This window comes from Pinus tabuliformis, chromosome Q (assembly GCF_031772625.1).
Source record: "Pinus tabuliformis cultivar Carrire ecotype Pingquan chromosome Q, CPIR1, whole genome shotgun sequence".
In the NCBI taxonomy this organism is placed as follows: domain Eukaryota; kingdom Viridiplantae; phylum Streptophyta; class Pinopsida; order Pinales; family Pinaceae; genus Pinus; species Pinus tabuliformis.
This window is the reverse complement of record NC_142296.1, coordinates 1,092,172,139-1,092,194,399: the sequence shown is the minus strand read 5'-3', so window position 1 is coordinate 1,092,194,399 and position 22,261 is coordinate 1,092,172,139. Positions and strand designations below refer to the sequence as shown.

The window sequence follows — 22,261 nt, the reverse complement described above, 5'->3', positions numbered from 1 at the left end:
CCTTTACAGCACTCGGCATTGTTTTGTCATCAACTGGTCTCAGATTTTGCCTGGAGGTTCCCTTGCAGAATTTTGTCGATGTTGCATGTGCGCCAATGTCAAAATAAGATGACTCAAGTAGTCCCAATACAGTTGAAGAAATTAGATGCCAACATAAAGACATAATGGATGTATAACTGTGTATTGCTGCTCTAAGGGCCTGCAAAGCTTCGAAACGAATGACTGGATGTGCCACTGTAGAGAACCTCTGTACCATGATAATTGAAACCATATGAAGATAAAACTTGACCAAATTCATCAATCGTAGAGTCTGATGTATGCTTTGTTTTCTTTGTGCTTTTACAGAGGTAGGAGCTGCAATCACTGCCTTTTGAAGAGCTGGAGCATAAATTACACAAATTTAAACAACACATTAATGATTTCTTCTTCAAAACAGGGTTTTGAAGAAGAATCTATCTCTGACATGAGACGGAGTCTAACAAGATGTTTGAATTTTTGTGTGAATAATTAGGAAAAAGATAGAAATTTTTAAAAAATGAATCACATGATCTCACACAAGTGGTGATGTAAGCACCACCCATTTCACTAACCAATTGATAGGAACATTCGAAGAAGGAGCCTTGAAGAAACACATGAAGAACATCTTATATTATGGTAAGAAATGGCTCACGTTTCTACTTTTGAATTTCCTATCAAAGATCTAGGAGAAGTGACACAAATGCACATAATTCCCCCATCTTTACCAAATTTTCATGGTTTAGCAAATGAAGATCCGGATACATTTTTATTTGAGTTCGAAATACTTTTTAGAGGATATGATTATTGTACTAATGATCAAAGATTGAAAGTGTTTCCTCTTACTCTAAAAGGAGCAACTCTCTGATGGTTCATGAGCCTAGGTGGGAATTGCATCCAATCATGGGAGGACATGGAGAACATATTCTTGAAGAAGTACCAAGACTATTGCAAATCCAATGAAGATATTTTCGGTATGATACAAGGGGAACATGAAAGTTTTGAGGATTATGTAGATCGATTTCATTATAACCTTCAAAAATCAAAGCATAAGCATTTGGAAAAAGAGATCTTAAAACACTCATTCTTAGAGGAATTAAAGATAAATTTTTAGAACTTTTAAATCTGATAGGAAAAGGTGATGTTTTTCAGTTGTCATATGATGATGTTTGTGAATTGTGCATAAGGTATTCAAGAGGAATCTCCAAGGCTGGTTCATAAAAATCAAGAATTGGATGAAGTGTTTTACCCTCAGGACCGAAAGGAGCATCTCATAGATACTCACTCTTCCTTATCTAGGATGGAAGTAGCATATCAAAGAGGTAAGAAAGCTGCAACAAGGCCTACAGGTATGGTTCAAAACACTTTTTCTCCATTTTCATACTTGCATAATCCATTATGGAATGCTAATGTGTTAGGGCAGCCATGTCAATTTCAATATAACCACCTATCTTGTTTACAAGTTGGGCATGGTTCATCTTATGATGGCATGACTACTCTCCCTCATCTTGTAGCACAAGAACATTCTCCATATTCTCCACCAGCTCTTTCACAACACCTTGCTTGCCCATCAAAACCATTCACACAACCCAATCAACCACATCATCAAAATGCTCCATTCCATACACATTTTCCTGCTTAACTAATTCCACACCCTCACCATAATAAACCAGTACAACATGCTTACAATGTTGAACTAGCAAATTTACCCACCCTTCACACCCATTCTATCTCACATATGTTATTAGAGAAAACCTACAATGAGATTCAGAATGTTTCAAATGCAAAAATTGTAGAAGCTATGGAAGAAAATGAGGTTTCTTTTACTATGCATCAACAAGCTATTTTAAAAGCTCAAGAACTTCATGATATGATGGCTATGTGAAATCAAGAAAATAAAGGATACATTGAAGATTGGTTTCACTCCATCATTTGTTTGCAACATCACTCCATGCTTCAACAATTTTTGATACCATTTTTTGAAGGGAAGTTGTCTTCTCATACCCTAATATCCATTAACATGCATTTTTCAAATTTGGGTATGTGCATACGTGAAGCCGTATTTCGAAAATGGCTTCACTGGAAGTACTCATATACGTAGTCATATTCATCCTTCAATCAAAGTAGGTTAGTGAAAAAATAAAATAAAATAAAATAAGGACATAAATAAGTGCATTTTGTTCTTTTGTAAAACTAGTTGTTTTTGTTGCAACATGCTATCGAAATCAACATCGGTGATAATTTTTTTTAATAATTTGTGTATGTAGATGATTTACAATGGAAATAATAAGTTCTACAAACACTCATTTTCATTTTTATCACCAATTTGAAAAAATGCTTGAATTTCATTTTTTTGGCTTGCGGGCTTGATGAACTTTCTGGAAAAACAGTCGGGACAGTCATGTTTTGAGGGACCAAAAGTGAATATTTCTAAAACCTGTTTCTAACCCAAGTATCCCTTGATGTCTACTTTCTAACCCAATTTGAATCACTCAATTTGGATTTGAAACGAAAAAGTTAGAACCAAAACATTGACAGGGTGTCTAGCGGGCAGCTCAGGAACAGAGTTGGGACAGTCAGTTTTTGGAGGCCTAAATGACCATATTTTTAAAACCTGTTTCTACCCTAAGTAGCCCTTGATGTATAATTTCTAACCCAATTTGAATCACTCAATTTGGATTTGAAACGAAAAAGTTAGAGCCAAAACATTGACCGGATGTCTAGCGGGCAGCTCAGGAACAGAGTTGGGACAGTCAGTTTTTGGAGGCCTAAATGAATGAATTTTTAAAACCTGTTTCTATGGTAGATTCCCCTATGAATCTAGTTTACAATGCAATTGGAATCACTCATTTTTGATATCGTATGGGGAAGTTATGATCAAAATACTGACTGTCTATCGTAAATCAGCACTCTTAACACTATGTCTTTCTGGCTGTTCCTTACAGTATTTGACCTATCAATTCTTCTTGTATTCAAAACATGTTTCTATTGGAGATAAATAAATGAATCTATTTTCATTTCCAATTTGAATCATTCGAATCCGACATCAAACGAAAAAGTTACGCTTGAAATATCAACTGTTGGTCTAAGCCGGGTAATCGACAATGACTCTATTATGCAGGTTGTTCTAACTAAAATTGACATATCATATCATTGAATCTTTAAAACCTGTTTCTAATGGAGATAAAGCTTCGATTTAGCTCTCATTTGGCTTTGGAATCACTCAATTTCGACGAAAAACAAAGAAGTTGTGATTAAAACACTGCAAGTTAGTATGATTGGCCACTGCTCTCCCGCACGTAACAAATAAATTTTACTTTGTTATTTTCTCCAAGGATTTGTTCTACAGAGTAACTACTTGTTAGTTTTTTACATAATTCTTGGATTAAGGGAGCCCGCGCACCTCTCTTTCTCCATGATTTAATGTTTTATTGCAGGTAGATACTCGTTTTTTGCAGGTCTTGGGAAAATAAAGAAGGTCAATTTATGGACGAGTGATTTTTGAAAGAAATTTTAAATGAAACAAAAGAATTTCATCCAACTCATTACCCAACGGATTCATAATAGAAGAAATGAATAATTGATTTCCATTTGAAAATTCATGTCTTGTCACTGTTGCCAAAACATTTTTCAAATAGATCATTTTTTTGACATAACATCATAGCTGTTGTAACTCAATTTATTTATTTACATACTGCTTTTTGTTGTTTTTTTTTCTAATTTCTCTTATATTTTGTGTTTCAGGTGTTGCTTCATTCAAAGTGCAACTCATCCTCAGCATCAATGCAGTGAACAGCTAATTCATTCTTTGCGTGTTTGCATTTTATGGTTGTGTATTTTGCTGTTCCTTTTCTGAAGGGACAACATTTGTGTGCATTTTTGTCGTTCCGGCTGTTCCTTTTTCAAAGGGACATCATTTTTGTTTTGCTATTTATTTTCTAAAGGAATAGCACTTTTTGGTTCAGCCATTCATTTTGCTGTTCCTTTTTCACAGTTCATTTTGCTGTTCCTTTTCGAAATGGAACAGCTGCTGTTCCTTTTCAAAATGGAACAACACTTTTGCACTTTCACGTTTTGTTGTTCCTTTTCGAAATGGAACAGCTGCTGTTCCTTTTCGAAATGGAACAACACTTTTGCACTTTCACGTTTTGCTGTTCCTTTTCGAAATGGAACAGCACTTTTGCACTTTCACGTTTTGCTGTTCCTTTTCGAAATGGAACAACACTTTTTCACTTTCACATTTTGTTGTTCCTTTTCGAAATGGAACAGCTGCTGTTCCTTTTCGAAATGGAACAGCACTTCTGCACTTTCACTTTTTGCTGTTCCTTTTCGAAATGGAATAGCACTTCTTCACTTTCACGTTTTGCTGTTCCTTTTTGAAATGGAACAACACTTCTGCACTTTCACGTTTTGCTGTTCCTTTTCGAATGGAACAACACTTCTGTACTTTCACGTTTTGCTGTTCCTTTTCGAAAGGGACAGCACTTCGACACTTTTCATTTTTGATGTTCCTTTTTCAAAGGAACGGTACTTTTGATTTTTGCTGTTCCTTTTTCCAAAGGAACGGCATTCGCATTCTCACATTTTTTTTGTGTGTATTTTTGCTTTTTGGTGTGCATTTCCTTTGTTGTTCCCTACAAGGAATAACATTTTTTTGAGTGTTTTTGCTGTTCATTAAAAAAAAAAGCAACACTTTGGGAGTATTTTTGAGAGCAACCCTTTTCTTCCTCTTGTGATATTATTCCTAATTCATCTCAACCACATTTTACCGATTCCCTTTTATGGCATGAAGTACACTACTTTTATCAGGACAAGAATTATGGGTTCTTTTGAAGCAAAGTTAATATCATTCACGTTATAATCTTTAACCGGACAGCTCCTTGATGATAGATTTTTTTCAGAAGGGACACAATTATTTATATATCACTTTACTGCATTGTTTTCTGTTGACCATGATATTGATTGACCATCTTAATACCATGTTGGTTCCACCCTTCCTGGTTATAATCTTCTCTGTCTGTAATAAACGAGATTATGGGTATATTTTTTTTTTGACATGTTCAACTTCTTCCACCATCCCTGCTCTTAAGGAGTACTGAGCCTCCTTCTTTTTATCATAAAAATATGTAATAACAACAAAATTTTGTTCGCAGATGGAGGATAGGGGGTCTCATTACGAGCCAGCCTACCATGTTCATAAGGTTGTAAGAAAGTGACATTCCCATTATGGCCACCACACCAGGGTTATGATCCATTGGATAACCAAATTATCCATGGAACAGGAGGTCTCATCACGAGCCGGCCTGATCACTTTTGCTACATCCTAGTGAATGGCAGTGTGGTTATCTGGTTACCATGCCAGCACATTGATCTCTTCTGTAGAACAACACTGAAACTCTCTAGTTATAAATTGAGGATTCTGGCTCATATGGGTTAAAAAGCAACCCTGTCGAGGCTATGGACGCCTGCTGGCAGCAGCGGCTCTGCTTATGGTATTGAAGTTATATCTTATCGTCAATTATTATTATAATACCCTTTTCTTATTTTTCTTTTTATCAGAGAAGTTATTTCCTTAACTTTTTCCCTGTTTTGAACCTTTATGCATGAGAAATTGTTTTATGATCAATCGCATCATTTTCAGCTAGAATACTATCAGTAAAGCATCTTATTGACATATTGTTGTTCTTTTTCTCTTTTTCATCACTTATCATCAATTCAAAGCGTCCTATCTCTTATTCATAACTATCTTTATACACTCTGCTCTCATTATAACCATAACTCTCGTCGTCCTATCATTGATATGTGTACTCTACTACTGTATTGTTCATTCCCTTGCCTTGCCATCAGCATAACCCCTCTCATACGCTTTATGGTCATGGAATTCATTTTTCAATTAGAGGGGGGGGGGGGGAATGTCTGCATTATGGAATTGCATGCGATATGATTACTACTCTCTGCCATAACTTGTTGATTTGACAAAAGTTTTTCTGACTGAAAGTTTTGCATGCATCTTATATATTTCTATTCAAAACTAACACTATGGATTCAAGAACATTGTATGCAAAATAGTGCTTTGTTTACAAGAGAACAACAAGTATGGGCAGAATTCTATTCGTAGCATGACCACACTATTGCACTTCACAGTAGAGGCTCGCGAACGTGAACAATTCTTCAGACATGCTGTGCTTCCCTGGATTCCACCTTTTGCATCACTTTCAGCACCAACTCTGCCTACATCAGCTTCAACAACTGCCAGTCCATATATGTCATTCCACATTTTTGGAGGTAAAACTTGAGGTAAAATTGCATAGTTTTCTAATTTATTATAAATTTAGGAGAATCTAATGAAAATCCATTTTGAGCATTATTTGTCATCCTTCATTCCACATCTTTACCACTTCCCCTTTTTCAGCAGCATGTCATTTTCGAGTGTGGGGGAGTGTTCCTTTCATTCCTTTCTTTCTTATCACCACGCCATTCATATTATTTATCATCCATTGCTATTCTTATTCACTCTCAACACCTCCCTTATTCCATGTTGTTTTACACCAAGCATAAAATTCAACAGCTGGTAGCAACCACCTCTATTTGTTTTCTAGCATCGCATGAGGACATGCTAATTTTTCAGAGAGGGGGAGGAATTGTTATGCATGATGGATGTTGTCTACTTTCTTCCTTATTTAAGGCATACAATTTCATTTTCACACAGTGCAGAAATTGATTTCCACATATTTTTAAAACTATGAACTCCATTCTTGTGATCTCTAGGAAACACAGACATACTATTAAAATACACATACCTAGATAAATTCAAGATAAATTGGCTCATAAAAATTTCAGAAATCATGCACTCTCACCTACAACCATTTTGTTTATATCTCATGATCCGTGCATCAAAACAATCCGATTTTTGGATCATAAAGGCATTCATATATTATAAATTTACTTGCCAAATTTCAACAAAAGTTGGGTTGTAGTTTTTGGGAAAATGGTTAATAAAGGTTGTTGTTATTTATATTATATTTTGCTGCAACTTAATTGTTATGCCTTCATCAAGATTGCTAAAAATGAATATTCATTAATTAAGGAAGCATTCATTTGTTCTCAAATTTTTATTGCTTGGTTAACACATGGTTTCTGTCTTTGGGTTGCATGAGGACATGCAATATATTCAGTTTTTGTTGCGTGAGGACACGCAACATATTGAGTGTGGGGGTATGTTGGTTCGTTAATATGCCATTATTATTATCACTTTTGAACACTTATCCCACCCATTTCCACTATTCTTCATCATATCATTTGTTATAATTTATCATTTAAATCCATTTTATAAATGATTTATGCTCTCATGGATGAATATTATTTATTCTCCTTTATTTCTAATAAATTGATGATTATGCATTATTTTATCAATGATAGTTCTAATAAGTTGGTTATAACATTATTCACCATTTTTAGCCTCCAAGGTAACTTCCAGATTGAAGATCTGATTTTTAAAATCTGCCAACTCAGAAATTCGCTGGTTTAAGGAGTGACAGTTTTGCGGTTGAGATTCTGAGCAAATAAAGACGAATTTGAGAAATCCGGAACATGGGTTTTGTCTAGAACGGGTCCAATTAACTTTCGGAAAGAACGGTTTGCCAAAATTCGGCTTGTACAGAGAGAAACGTAGGGTTCTTTGAGCACAATTTTATCAGATTTGTTGTTGCGGCCGTCCTCCAAATCTCAGCTGCAAACCCAAATTCGTCTTGATTTTGTTGAGAGATGAAAGGAAATATATTTTCTTGTTGATCATCTGGTTAGAATCAACCCAAATTTGTAAAGGAAATCATGTTGTAATTATCTATGTTATAACTGCTCTCTGATCTTTCTCTATTTAAATGAAAACAAAGATCAGAGAGGGAGAGACTTGAGGATGACTTTGGGGATTCGAATGATGACAAATTGATGATTTGAATTAGAGATTCAGAAGAAAGGATTCATGATAGGATAGGAGGAAGGAAGGATTGTTTTATGTTGTAAGTCTCAAAGCTTCAACTATTGTAATGATTTCACTATTTAATGACTAATACATAATTTGGGCGTTGCTGTTCACTCTTTTCCTTCTGAAGTAACCCAGCAGCGTCCGCTGGCGGCTAAGGGCCCAGCCTCTGGTGGAGTACGCTGCTGCTGCTACTGTATATTATATTCTTTTGTTTTATGCATGGTTTGCTTATCAGTTTTATTTGGTAATCTGATATGTTATGTTATTTTACATCACAGCTCCGTTACATTTGATTTACTGAGTAATATCATTTCTGAAGACAGAACCGTTATATTAACTTTGCAACGCATTGCTGTTTCTTTAAGTGCTGATATAAATGGTTTTTACAGGATACCATTGCTATTCAATTATGGAATGACTGTGTTGTAACATTTGACCATTGGTATTATTGAATTCATCTTAGAAATTATATTTCCTTGCGATTGTTGAATCTATGAACGTTGCTGTTACATTCTAAAAGACAATCGTATTATTTATAACTAAGACTGACAAGTGGATTACCAAGATCAGATTACTATATTAGCGTGTTGCATGTATATATGATTGATCCCTGTTGTTCCATAAAGTATATTCCATCCAGTTTGCTTGAGGAGTGAAGAGTGTTATTTCATAGCAGAGTGTGAGTAAGTTGGTTTTGACTCGCGAGATTTAGTTCTTTTGATTGCTGTTTCATTTACTGCTGTTCTATTTCCTTTTGCTATTTCATTTTACTTGCTGCCATTCCATTTCCTTGCAATTGCTGCTTTGGTGTGAGAGAAGGTCTAAAGCTGTAGTGAGTCAGCAAGTCGCTGCTTAGCTCCCAGATCTTTGGTCCATACTCTATTTTCCTTTCCATCAATTTCTAGAGGAATGAGTTATTGCTACTATATCCTTGATTGATGGTTGTTTGAATGAATGATTTAGTTTAGAACATTTCAGTTTCTTGTTGTTCCAATTAGATTTCTTTTTCAAGCATTCATTTACTTTTGGGTTTTAAGCACTATACTGCAAAACATTACTCTTAAGTAAATAGCCGCCTCAGACTGAGTACACTCTTGAAATACAAAGTCATCCCTGGGTTGATAATTAATGTGAAGGTAATTAGGAGTTCAAAAGACACCTTTTTACCGCTCCACAGCACATAAGCCAAAACCTATAAGCCATTCTAAGAGTAATCCTCCCTCCGAATCCCCTCGATCTTCCTATTTGCATACTGGTTCACCAGTATCCAAACAAGAAGAAGAGGAATCAACTACCACTGCTCAAACCCATCATACTCCAGAACAATTAAGTCTTGAATCACCTGAAGTCCAGTCTCTTATCCACAAACTTCAGAGCTTCTCGATTTCACCACAGAAATCTGAGGTATCACAAAGCAGTGCGACTTCGCAGTTCAATTTACCTCACCCTCTCACCAGACTTCAGAGCGAAAATCTCGGTATTGAACCCACTGAGTTCCCTTTACCCAAAAGGAAAAAGGCGAAGAAAAATACTGAAGGATCTGATAGTGAAGACCTTTCATCCATATCCTCCATTGCATCTTCCCCTCTGCAAAGTCAACCATCCACTCCCCCATTACATATTGTTGTTCACCAGGGATTAGAAGCTTCAACATCCCAACCTGCCCACTCCTCAGTATTATTTCCTTCCCATACATCTGGAATTCCAACAGTAGTATCAACCACTGTTGCTATTACAATGGCAGATCCATGGACCAGACCTGGTGCAGTCAATATGCCTGCGCCATTGCATCCATTACCAGATTATCCTGAAAAATGGCTACCCAAGTTTAATCCAGATGATAGAACCCAAGCTGAGGAACACATCAATAATTTCATGTTAGCAGTCAACTTGAAAGGAGTAACAGAACAAGATGTTGTTGATAGACTTTTCCCTTACACCTTACAAGGATCAGCAGGCTCCTGGTATTTCTCTTTACCGTCTGGTTCCATTACCAGTTGGAACACTTGCCAAGAGTAGTTTCTTACCAAATATGGAGATGATAGGTCTTTGGCGACCTTAATAAATGATCTCTCTAATCTGAGAATAGAGCATAGAGAACCAATAAAGGAATTTAATGCTTGCTTCAATAAACTCCTAAACAAAATCCCTACGGCTTCCAAACCAAGTGAACAAATTCGAAGCGAATGGTATATCACCGCCCTACCTGCCAATATAGCCATTTTTGTAGACAGGGCTGGGAAACCTACCTTAGCCGAAAACATGAGAGAAGCACTTGCTGTGGAAAAACGCATCAATGCTCTAGAGAAGAAAGCTGCTCTGGAAGACAGAAAATCCAAAAATGTCTCTTTCAAAGATGACTCAAGAAAGAAAACCCCAAAAGACCCATACGACATGGAAGGTTTGCAAAAGGTCTTAAAAACGTTATCAAATGAAATGGTCGAAATAAAGAAACAAGTGGCCGAAACCTAAACCAAAAGACCCTTTAGAACTTTTAAGAGAAATTAGTCAAAGCCCCCAAATGTCATATCTAACGCAGACTCAGAGCAAGAAGAATAAGAGGAAGAGGAAACAATCGCACCGACTGATGATGAAGAAGAAGTAGTAGAATGTCATGGAATGTGGGATTTTATACTCCCCAACTCTGATACTGATAATGAAGAAGAGGCGTTCCCAGTCACTACTAGGAGAAAAAGTACTTCTGAACCTGTTCACGTATCATCAAAGAAGAGGAGTGCACGTGCCACTACAACCAAAGAAAAAACACCTGCAAAGAAATCACCTGCAGCAGTTCCCCAAAACCAGCCTTCAACTTCTAATATTCCTTCAACATCCAAAACATTAGTCGTATCCGATTCAATGAAGTATAACATTGTTGATGACATGAAGAAAACTAAAGCAAACATTACTATGTTTGAGCTTAGTAAATTAAAGCATCAACATAAATTACTTCTTAAAGAGTTGAATGTTGTTCCCTCTACACCACTTCCCAGTGCAAAAGCCGCTAATGATTCAGGCCAACCTCCTCCAGGTATGGTTGAAGCTACCGATTCAGTTCTAATTGGAGATAGATCAAATTCTCATACTCCACCCTTCCTGCTAACCTATGATATTTACAATAGAAACCTGCACAACTGTTTAATTGACTCAGGGGCATCATCTAACATAATGCCAGCTTCAGTTTGCTCTAAACTGAACATTGAACCCCAGAAGTCTGCTATTCATATTGTACAGTTGGACAGGACCAAAGTGCAGGTTGTGGGAGAAATTAATTCCGTAACTATCAGGTTGTCTGTTGATCCCAGAGTAGTACAAAGGATTGACATCCTAATAGCTGATATACCTGAATTTTACGGTTTAATTCTGAGTAGGGATTGGTCCGAAAAATTGCATGGGTATATTTCCACTGATTGGTCACATATGTGGCTTCCCTACAAGGGCAAGCCAAATCAAATAAGGATCGATCGAGAGAAACATATGACCCATATAGTGACTGAATTTGAGCAAGAAAACCAACCCGTAGCATTCAACAACAACATTTTAGGGAATTATTCGTCAGAGTCATTCTTTGGCAACTTTGTTGCCCAACCATCTCCTTTTTCAGTCAATCATTTTACATCTCAGGTTGAAAATTTTTCACAAACTGATAAGTCTAGATGTTTCAATGATGTTAAGAAAACTGTAAATACATTTGTTAATACTTATTTATTTTGGTCTTTATATTTTGATGGCTCTAAGTCTAACGAGGGCTTAGGAGCAGGTTGAATTTTGGTTAGTCCAGAAGGAGAAAAGACAATGTTGTCCTGTAGGCTGGAATTTGAATGCACTAACAATACAGCCGAATATGAAGCCTTAGTCCAGGGACTGTATAAAGCGATCAGTCTTAAAGTGCAATATTTGAAAGTATTCGGCGATTCTGAAATAATTGTTAAACAGGTGAGGAATGCAATCCATTGTCTTTCAAATCACCTCAAGCACTATCAATCGCTAGTACAAGAACTTACTTCGTACTTTTCCACATTCAACATTTCCTCCATCCCCAGGTCTCAAAACTCAGCAGCCGATCTCCTAGGCAATGTAGCTTCCAAGCTTCTACCTTCTGAAGACTACAACCTAGATAGATTTTCCGTAGAATTACTTTTTAGACCTTCAATTCCTGACAATGTCACTAATTGGAGAGTATTCAATCATGATGAGGATATTTTACAATTTCTAACTTCTGAAAAGTCCTATGACGATCAAATTATTGAGGAAAATGACCATGATCTACAAATGAAAGAAACACCTCAGGAAAATTCAATTCCTAAGCCAGTGGTAAAGCTCGAAGATCTTTATGATATCAAAGACAGGTTTAAACCTGTAATTAATGCAAAGCTCCAAAGTTCTACCCTTAGGTTCGAATTGATAAATCTAGGTACTGAGCATGCTCCTCAAAATATTAATTTAGGATTAGGACTTTCCTTGGAAGAGAAGGAGGCATTTATTAAACTGTTAAGGAAAAATAAACAGGTTTTTGCTTGGAAGTATGATAATTTGAAGACTTATGATACATCCATTATCCAGCATACCATTCCTATGCTTCCCGATCAGAAACCGATTCAGCAGAAGTTAAGAAAAATACATCCAAATTTGGAGAGCCAGATAAAATCTGAACTTAACAAACTCTTGAAAGCCAAGATTATTTTTCCTGTCCGACACTCAAACTGGGTCTCTAATATGGTGCCAGTCAGAAAGAAAAATGGCGACATTCGAATTTGTATTGATTTCAGAAATTTGAACAAAGCAAGCTTGAAAGACAATTTCCCATTACCTACTATGGAGCAAATACTCCAATCAGTAGCAGGCTCTGAACTGATGTCCTTTCTTGATGGTTTCTCAGGATATAACCAAATTCTGGTTCATCTTGATGACTAGCTTAAGACCACATTCAGGACGAAATGGGGAACATATGCGTATCAGAAAATGCCTTTTGGACTTATAAATGCAGGAGCGACATTCCAAAGAGCTATGGATATAGCTTTTAGAGGGTTGATTAATAGAACAGTAGTCGTCTATCTAGACGATATTACTGTATTCTCTAAGGAGAGGTATAATCATTTGCATGATCTAAATCAAATCTTTCAGCGTTGCAAAAGATATGGTATTTCTCTTAACCCTAAAAAGTCTTTCTTTGCTCTTGATCAAGGAAAGCTCTTGGGTTTTATTGTATCCAAAGATGGCATTTATATTGATCCTGATCGGATCAAATAAATCTCTGAAATCCCTTTCCCACACAAAAAAAAATCGATGCAATCATTTTTAGGCCAGATCAATTTCGTTAAAAGATTTGTCCCAGATTTTTCTCAAATTATTTTGCCACTTCAAACAATGATTAAGAAAAATTCAGTCTTTAAGTGGGGATTACCAGAAAAGGAAGCTTTTGATCTAATCAAGCAATCAATAATCAATGCCCCAGCTTTAAATACTCCAAATTTTTCTAATCATTTTACATTGTATACCATCGCATCCAACTTGTCTTATGTTGCAGTACTCACACAACTAAATGATCACAATTTGGAAGCACCCATTTCATATTTTAGCTCAAATCTTCAGGGTGCTGAATTGAATTACTCCGATGTAGAAAAACAAGCCTTTGTTGTATTTAAAGCAGTCAAGCATTATAGACCCTTCCTTTTGAAAACTCACACAAAAGTTATAGTTCCTTTCCTAGCAGTTAGGCAACTATTAATCCAAAAAGAACTAGGTAAAAAAAGGGCAAAATGGGTCACAGCACTTCAAGAGTATGACTTAGAAATTAGGCCAGCAAAGATTGTTAGGGGCCAAGGTTTTTGCAGGATATTGGCAGGAGCATCCAACATTCCAGAATCAAGCGATACAGAGCAAACTGAAGAAATCAATCAGATAAGTGTTACTGATTCTGAATCTCAATATGCAGATTTAATCTTTTATTTAAAGAATGGATATGCACCTCCGAATCTATCTTACAAGAACAAAAGGGCCATTAGGTTGAAAGAAAAGAATTTTACAATTATTGATGATGTCCTTTTTAAGCAGAATTATGATTCCATCTTATTGAGATGCCTTGAGAAAACTGAAGCACAAAAGGTTTTGCAGGAGTTACATGATGGACCAGCGGGAGGAAATTTTTGAGCTGATACAACAGCTCACAAAATTATTCATGCTGGTTACTATTGGCCTACTTTGTTTAAAGATGCCCACGAGTATGTAAGGAAATGCCTCAATTGTCAAACTTCTAGTGGAAGACAACGTAAATCAGCTTTCCCTCTGCAACCGATCAACATTGAACAACCATTTGAGCAATGGGGATTGGACATCATTGGGGAGATTACTCCACCATATTCCAAACAGCATAAGTATATCCTTACTGCTACCGATTATTTTACTAAGTGGGTTGAGGCAATCCCTTTAAAGACAGCGAATTCTGAAGCAATCATTGAATTCATAGATCAATTCATCATTACCAGGTTTGGTGTCCCAAATGCTCTTGTTTTTGATAATTCATCTTACTTTTCAGGCAATGCTATGTTTGATTTCGCTATTAAAAGAGGATTTAAATTAAAATATTCTGCTAATTACTATCCTCAGGGTAATGGTTTAGCAGAGTCTACTAATAAAAATATGATCAAAATCATTAAGCGAACTATCGAACAGAATCATAAAAACTGGCACAAATCTTTAGTGTTTGCATTATGGGCTGATAGGATAACACAGAAAGCTTCTATAGGATCTTCTCCGTTCAATCTTGTGTATGGAAAAGAAGCAGTACTACCCACAAATCTTGTTCTTCCTTCTTTAGCCCTAGTGCAGTTCATTGAGGAAAGTCCTTCCTCTTCTATTCAGCTTAGACATGACCAAATTCTAGAACTAGAAGAGGAAAGAGAAAAAGCCAGGGTTATTCATGCCAAACATCAGCAAGTCATAAAGGCAGCTTTTGATTCAGTCTCATCCGGTTCAAAACAATTCCAAGTCGGAGATTTAGTTCTGAAATGGGACAAAGCCCATGAGGACAAGGGTAAACATACTAAGTTCCAGAAGATGTGGCTTGGACCGTTTCAGATCTGTGAAAAGATAGGCCATTCGACCTTTATATTGCAAGACTTATCAGGGATGAGAGATTCTCTCCCTATTAATGGCCTTATCTTGAAGAAATTCTTTAATTGAGGAGGTAACCCCTTCTCCTTCTAGTTTGATAGATTTTTGTAGTTTGTAGGATTTGCAGAAAATAATGTTGTGAGGTATCTACTATTGACCTTTGCTGTGTTTGAAAATTTGATCTCCAGGAGTACAGCGATATTTGCTTTTAAAATAATAGAACTCTTAACCAAAAGGGATAATTTCTAGGAAATTAGGTATCATTGTATTCTGAAACTACAGTTCAAGTTTTGTGAACTCCTTTCAAAGTTTAAAAGTATTGTAAATCATTCTCTGTTTTCAGATTGGTCTCAAAAGGTTATCAATATCAAGATAGAAGCCAATCCAATTTCAGCATCTTCAACTCTTACCCTGTCATCCATTAACTCTTAAGGAGAAGATTGTTCATCCCATTCACTAAAGTTTATGATTACTTAGAGTGTAATTCTAAAATATTTGATATTAAAGATAAGAGGTCTTATTACAAGCCTACTTACCATGTTCATAGGGAAATAGTTTAACCGACATTACCAATACTGCATACCAAAACAGGGTAATGGCTTGAAATTATAAGACAAGGGGTCTCATCAAGAGCCAGCTTGTTCGGTTAGATTACTACCAGTGAATGGCATTGTCAATAGCTGGCCACCAAACCAGGACAATGGCTTTTTATCTTATCAATAACAGAAAAAGGAAATGAAATACAAAATATGAAAACATGTTTTGAATTCATTCTGTTAATCACACTCTTAATTGGATGGAACAATGGACAATAGCATGGTTAAAAGGTATCCCTGTCGAAACTATGAACATTTGCTGGCAGCAGAGGCTCTACCTATGACAGAGGAGTTCATTTTAAAATTTGATTTGGAAAGGTTTTCTGTTTTATCATTATAAACCAATAAAGGCCTATTTAAAACTTAGGATGTATTTATTTTCTTAAAAAAGAAAGGAAGTTAGCAAAATAGTTTCATTTTACTCAGAGTGCATATATACCTAGTTATATTAGAATCTTCCCCTTTGACTAGAACTCTATTGTGGAAAAAGTTTAAGTACTTCTATGCTTTCCAGAGATAACTGGTTCTTCCAGCGAATCGCCAATTGTTGTGCCCTACAACAACCCCCCATTTCATATCATATTTATTTTCTAAATCAATATATGAAATGGGTCCCTTTAGAAGTTAATTGGTATCAATACTTCATTATCTGAAAAAGGTCCACAAACCAAATGAAGACATTATATAAAACCTTTTAAAAACCCATTTTTGATCAAATAAAACAATCTTTTATCATTGCGATAAAGCGATCGCAAGATCGCATATCGCAATGGCATAGAAAACACAAATAAGTGGCACATTGGTCTCCGCCGATGCGATATCGCTATTGGCTATCGGCAATACTCCATGCACATTTTAAAGCACCCCATGCCATTAGCCCCGACGCGATGCGCAATCGGCGATCGGATATCAGCGGTAATCTTTACACAATCTTAAAACACCCCAACCCATTCACCCCAATGTGATAGAATATCGCAATCGGCAATCAGCAGTATCCCATGCACAATAATAAGGCGCCCAGGTCATACCCCGATGCGATGCGATATCACAATCGGCAATCGGCGATACGCTATTTATGCACATTATGATGCCCATTCACCCCGATGCGATGCGATTTCGCTATCGGCGATCGGGATTTCAAAATTGTCAACGTAAGGATTTAAGTATTCCCGACGCCCGATTACTATATAGCGCGGATTTCAAAAAAGCCGTTAAATGGAGGGATATTATGATTCATTCATATTTAAAGCTTGATCTTTTAAGCAATCATTCACCCGCGCTCAACCGCCAAAACGTCCACAGCACGCTTAAACGGGCCATTCAGCCGAATAATGGTATAATGAGCATTTAAGGGGTGGCAGGTCTTAAACGGCCATTTAATGTAATTGTAAGATCCTCCCATGGATTGTGTCTGCGCCCATTTTTAAAGCTAATCCCTTATTACGCATTTCTCAATATTTCTCATCACTTGCAAGTTTTCATTGCTATTTCTCTGTGTTACGTATATTTGCGCCTCTGTGCAAAATTCATCTAAAGGAGAAAGCTCAAGCAAGATGGGGAAGAAATCCAAGAAGACCACAGGCGCTTCCGCTACACCAGCTGCAGGACAAGCTCTCGTGGACAAAAAGAAGGGCTTGATATCTGATACTACATGTACAGGTCTCGTCAGAGTTACTTGGCAAGGGACCTACAACCTGATTGAAGCCGAAGAACCAACAAGGACAATAGTTGAAGCTATTGCGGATCCTACTCGGAAGTCTGAATGTACTCTCAAGGATTTAGCCGACTCTTTCCTTCACAGAATAGCGGCCAGGGAGCAAATTCTCCCATACACAGATGTAGTGTAGTGGGCGATTCAAGAAATCCCAATCTTGGATAGAACTTTCAGCACTAGAGACGAAAGAATCTTCGGATCATTCAGGGCGGATGATCTAAGGCAAATGTATCATTTGCTCGAGCCAGAGAAGATATATAATAAGGCGTTCCTGGAGAAATTCGCAAATGAAAATGAAGTTGAATCCGAACCCATCCGAGATTGGAGACAAAATCCGGCCAAGCACAAACACGAATCTTCCGGTAAGTACTCGGTTGATTCTCTGGCTTCTCCTTATTGCTATGCTGGAATAATGATGTGTAGATTATGGGGATTGCATGACTCTGCTAATTTTACCATAGAAATGGTTCCTCTAATGGAAGCAGCATGCAACAGTATAATCATGGATTGGGCCACCATCCTTTTTGACAAATTAGCACAAGCTGTGCGTGATTTTAGAAATCAGACTGTCGTCTCTGAAAGGAAAATTCCCCCATTTTATTACAGTGCATATATCTTAGATACATTATGTTTCAATTCTGAATTTCCCATGCTCGGCTGGAGGTGGACGCCACAAGATCCCACGGCTATCCACATATACCATCAGAAATTATGGAAGTCCTCTTACAAGCACCATCTGTACCAAATCTGCAATGGCTTTATGGTGCCTATTCATTATTCTATTTTTGATAAACCCATTCCCAAGATTTCCTATCAAGCTTCGTTTGATATAACAGCGGTAGGGAGTTGGTTTGGAGAGGAGAGATTTACCTACATAAGAGTTTTAGGCAACCAAACCAACCCACATGTTCTCCCTTTGTACATACCAGATAAACTGCTAGCAAGAGAAATCGCTTATCAGATTACGGCTGAAAGTGTCACACAGACTCTCAAGAAAGAAAAGAAGAGGGGCTGGCCCTCTTTTCCCTTGAGGTGTGGTGTCTATACTCTTCATGATATCAAACATGCAGAAAAGGAAGCCACAAATATTCAATCCTTAACTCTGGCGACTATCCCAAATAGGCCATATGATCCAAAGAAAGTTGCCTACAATGCACTAGAACAGGCCAAATTGACAAAATTTGAGCACAAAGAAGATATGTTTGACGACCTATTCGTTTCAGCTGAATCAATAGGTCAGGCTAAAGAATTCGCTCGAATGAAATATAAGGATGAAGGGTTGACTGAGTTTAATAAGCTTAGAGAACAGAGGTTGCAAACTCTGCCTCTAGATTTACTAGCAACAACCCCGGCAACATCATCAAGCGAGCCTGGTCGGCAACAGTCAAAGGAACCTCCGGTTGTAACAAAGGATCATAAGAAAGAGCAAGAGGAAAGGCAAAAGAAAGAAAAAGAAGAAAGGCAGAAGAGAGCACACGAGGAGAAACAGAGGAAAGAGAAAGAAGAATAACAAAAGAAAGAGCAAGAGGAAAGGAAAAAGAAAGAACAAGAGGAACAGCAGAAGAGAGAGCAGGAAAGAGTGCGGAAGGAGTCCCAAGCTGAAAAGGAAAAACAAACCACCGTTGATGTCAATATAGATACTCATATTGACCCTAAATTGCTTCAGGAGTGGAAGCAATTTGACTCTATCATCAGTGGGTTGGAATGTTCCAAGGATACAGACACTTCCAAGACAAACGATACACAGGATATCACTTCACCTCAGGTTCTAAGTGGAACCAGTGGCCCACCCATTTCCAAGGATGTTGAGGTAATACCAAAAGACCCCTCCGACCAAATCATTCTCCAGGTAGAAGATATTCCTCCCCTGGATGTTTTCTACAGCCTGAGGCATAAAGCAGTGGTAAAAAGACAAAGGAAAAGGAGGAAGATTGATCAACCTCCCGTTTTCCAGAACAAACTGTAACAGGCAGCGTGGTTTGGAAGGAGGAATTCAACCCCTCCGATGACCTAACAAAACTGTCACAGTATGCGGGAGCCTATTCGGCAGCGACAATCGATAAGGCATCGGAGGTAAGTCTTCTACTGAAAACTAAGGATCAAGAAATTTTTGCATTACAGGCAGAGTTGGCTGAGACAAAGCAGAAGGCAGAATAGGCAGAGCAACAATTGTTGACACAACAGCAAGTGAACAGTCAACTAACCCAACAATTGTAGGCAGAAAAGCAAACGGTCAACCAAAGCGCGATCCAGAAACAAAAGGAATTATCAGAGGCATTGGCACAACTAAGAGCAGCAAACGAGCAAATGATGAAAACAAAGGATGAGCAAATCGCTCAATTGTCATCGCAGCTCGAAAACATAAAGGGCGCTCCACAAGTGGCTGAGTTTAGAGTAGAAGCATTACAAATAAACACTGATTGATATCTCAAATTAGGCTTCTGTGTCAACAAATCACTCAGGCAGAGCCACTCTGTGAATTAACGACATCCATAAATCAACAGGTAGAAAAGGCCAGAAATGAATTAGATCAAGCCGAAGAGATCATAACTGCATTTCTTGACTGGCAAGATTCTGATCAAGGGAGAGAAGCAAATTTGCCCAAGATTTCAGAAACACATAAAGATATACTTTTCACAGAATGGCACTCTCAGATGATGAAAGCAGAAAGGGCAGCTTCAAGATGTAAATCAACTTCTAGCAATTTGGTTGAACTAGTCAACAACACTCTCTACTTATCAAATATGATTTCCCAATGTACACCAGGAAAGATGACAACAACAAACACATTGGAACAATCATGCTATCCTGATTTAGAGGAAAAGGGGAGATTAATCGCTGGGATTAATAGTTTAACTATGGAAACATATTGGCTCTTCCTAGTAAAGACGCATACACAGAGAGCTGCCCTTAAGTGCCTAACGGATGCGATCAGGTATATAATTCCTGATATTCAGGATGCCACCTATGCCGCCTAGCTCAGTTCGCGCCTCAACAAACCTCCTGAAGTAGAGCCAATGCTTGCGATAAGTCAGCTCAGATTTAAAGGCAAGCAGCCTACCTGATGAATCATGCCGCCAATTGCCAGATCGCTGAGAAAAATAGGATCAAAATTTATTGATACCGAGTTAGTTGCATTTCAGTTTAATAGATATTTAGATTAATTTAGTATTTATAGACCCTTTCATTGTTTTGGAAAGGGTCGTAAAGTTTTGTACCAGACTTAAAGACTGAAGTTTGCACTATTGTGCTTCAGTCAATATTCTTTTATGAAACTGGACCAGTTGTTCTTAATTCAACAAGGAGGCTTTTTATGCAATTGTGCACTATTGTCTTTGTTGAGAATGTTTCTGCGTTGAAGAAAGAATTACAAGTAGCGATTGATATCGGGAGTGTCAAAGCAGCTCATATGGTATTTCTATCTATGTCTGAATTCATTCCTGTTATGTGAATTGTTATTTGATTATCCTTGCTATTGTTGATTATATGCATGCGCTGTAACAGCAGATCTACATTCATACCACTATTGGATGTTTTATGATATGCTTTCCTTTTAATCATGTATATGTCGATAATATAAATGATGAGTGTGGTAATATCACATTAATCGCTGGGCTTAACTATTTAGGCACAGTAATCTTAAATGAATTAATATCTATGTCTGATCGATGGAGTCATCTATATGCCTGTCTTTAGACACAGACCATTAAACGCTGCACTTTAAAGTTCAATAGATTCCCGGGATAGGTTATAGTTCTTGTATTCTTGTTAATAGTTTAGTTATTCGCTTACCGCTAGCTTAGTTTATAAATCATACATTCATCCCGTTTATCCACTTTTGGGAAACTGGTCCCATTATCCCCAGTCGGAGCCACTATTCCAAACGGAAAAGGAGCTGTACTAAGGTCCGGACCAGGTGGTTATCCCCGATGTTGTTGCAGCGATTTTCGAGGCTTCAACAGGAGGTTAGGACGTGGAGTCCTAAATCCATGGAAGATGTTATCACTCAAGAATTTTCCTTCGTTGTAGAGTAAAAACTCCTAAGATAACTATTTCAAACCAATTTTACAGATCAAAGGTTAACCCCTTCAATCCAGAGAGGGTTCTCTCTGACAACCTAATCACTAAATTTAAAAATTGATTGTACATTCACACAATGGCTAGATATTTAGTAGGGTTTGTGGGTTCTGAATGTGATGGTTGGGTAGGGTTGAAGAAACCTCACTATTGGGAAATGGATTCTAATCTGTGTGTATCTAAAGATTATCAGTGACTAATAAAATTCTTGAGGAAATAAAGACAAGGTAAATTATATCTATCTAAGAATATAATCATGGCAGTATGAAAGTAGAAAAAATGATTAGCAGTCCAACACATTTAAAGAATCTAACAAAGGATGAATTTTAAATGTAACTTCAGAGGAAAAAGTGAGTATTTAACTTTATGTAATGGAGCATCTAACAAAGGATGAGTTCCACAACATTTACTTTTAGTATAAATACTTGGAAGATTTACACATAAATGAAGAACTAAGAAAGGAATCACATGCACATAAGAAAGGGGACAACCTTCAAAACATCATTGTCATGAATCTCTGGTATGAAAGAATTATTTACTTATGCACTTGATATTATTAATACTCGGTCAATATCACAAAAGAGAGCAATAGTTTATTCTCCAAAACTTCAAAATCCAACCCTTGGACCTCTTTTTACATTTAATTTGTAGAAATACTACATAGATTTCAAATCCACAATTTGTGGAAAGTATTAATTACAATAATCCTTAAGGTCCAAAAGAAATTGATCTAAAAATCCTCCTCACCCATATTTAGTCTAA

At 37.1% G+C, this 22,261-nt stretch overlaps 1 protein-coding gene across 1 annotated transcript in view; it reads right to left on the bottom strand.

The window, feature by feature from the left end:
* The window catches only part of LOC149223320 (uncharacterized), a 34,580-nt gene that overhangs the window by 1,738 nt on the left and 10,581 nt on the right, over positions 1 to 22,261 (bottom strand). The window contains exon 2 of the mRNA XM_089387868.1: positions 8 to 247. Within this exon, the coding sequence (XP_089243994.1) occupies positions 8 to 247 (240 nt within the window). The remainder of the gene's footprint in view (positions 1 to 7; positions 248 to 22,261) is intronic.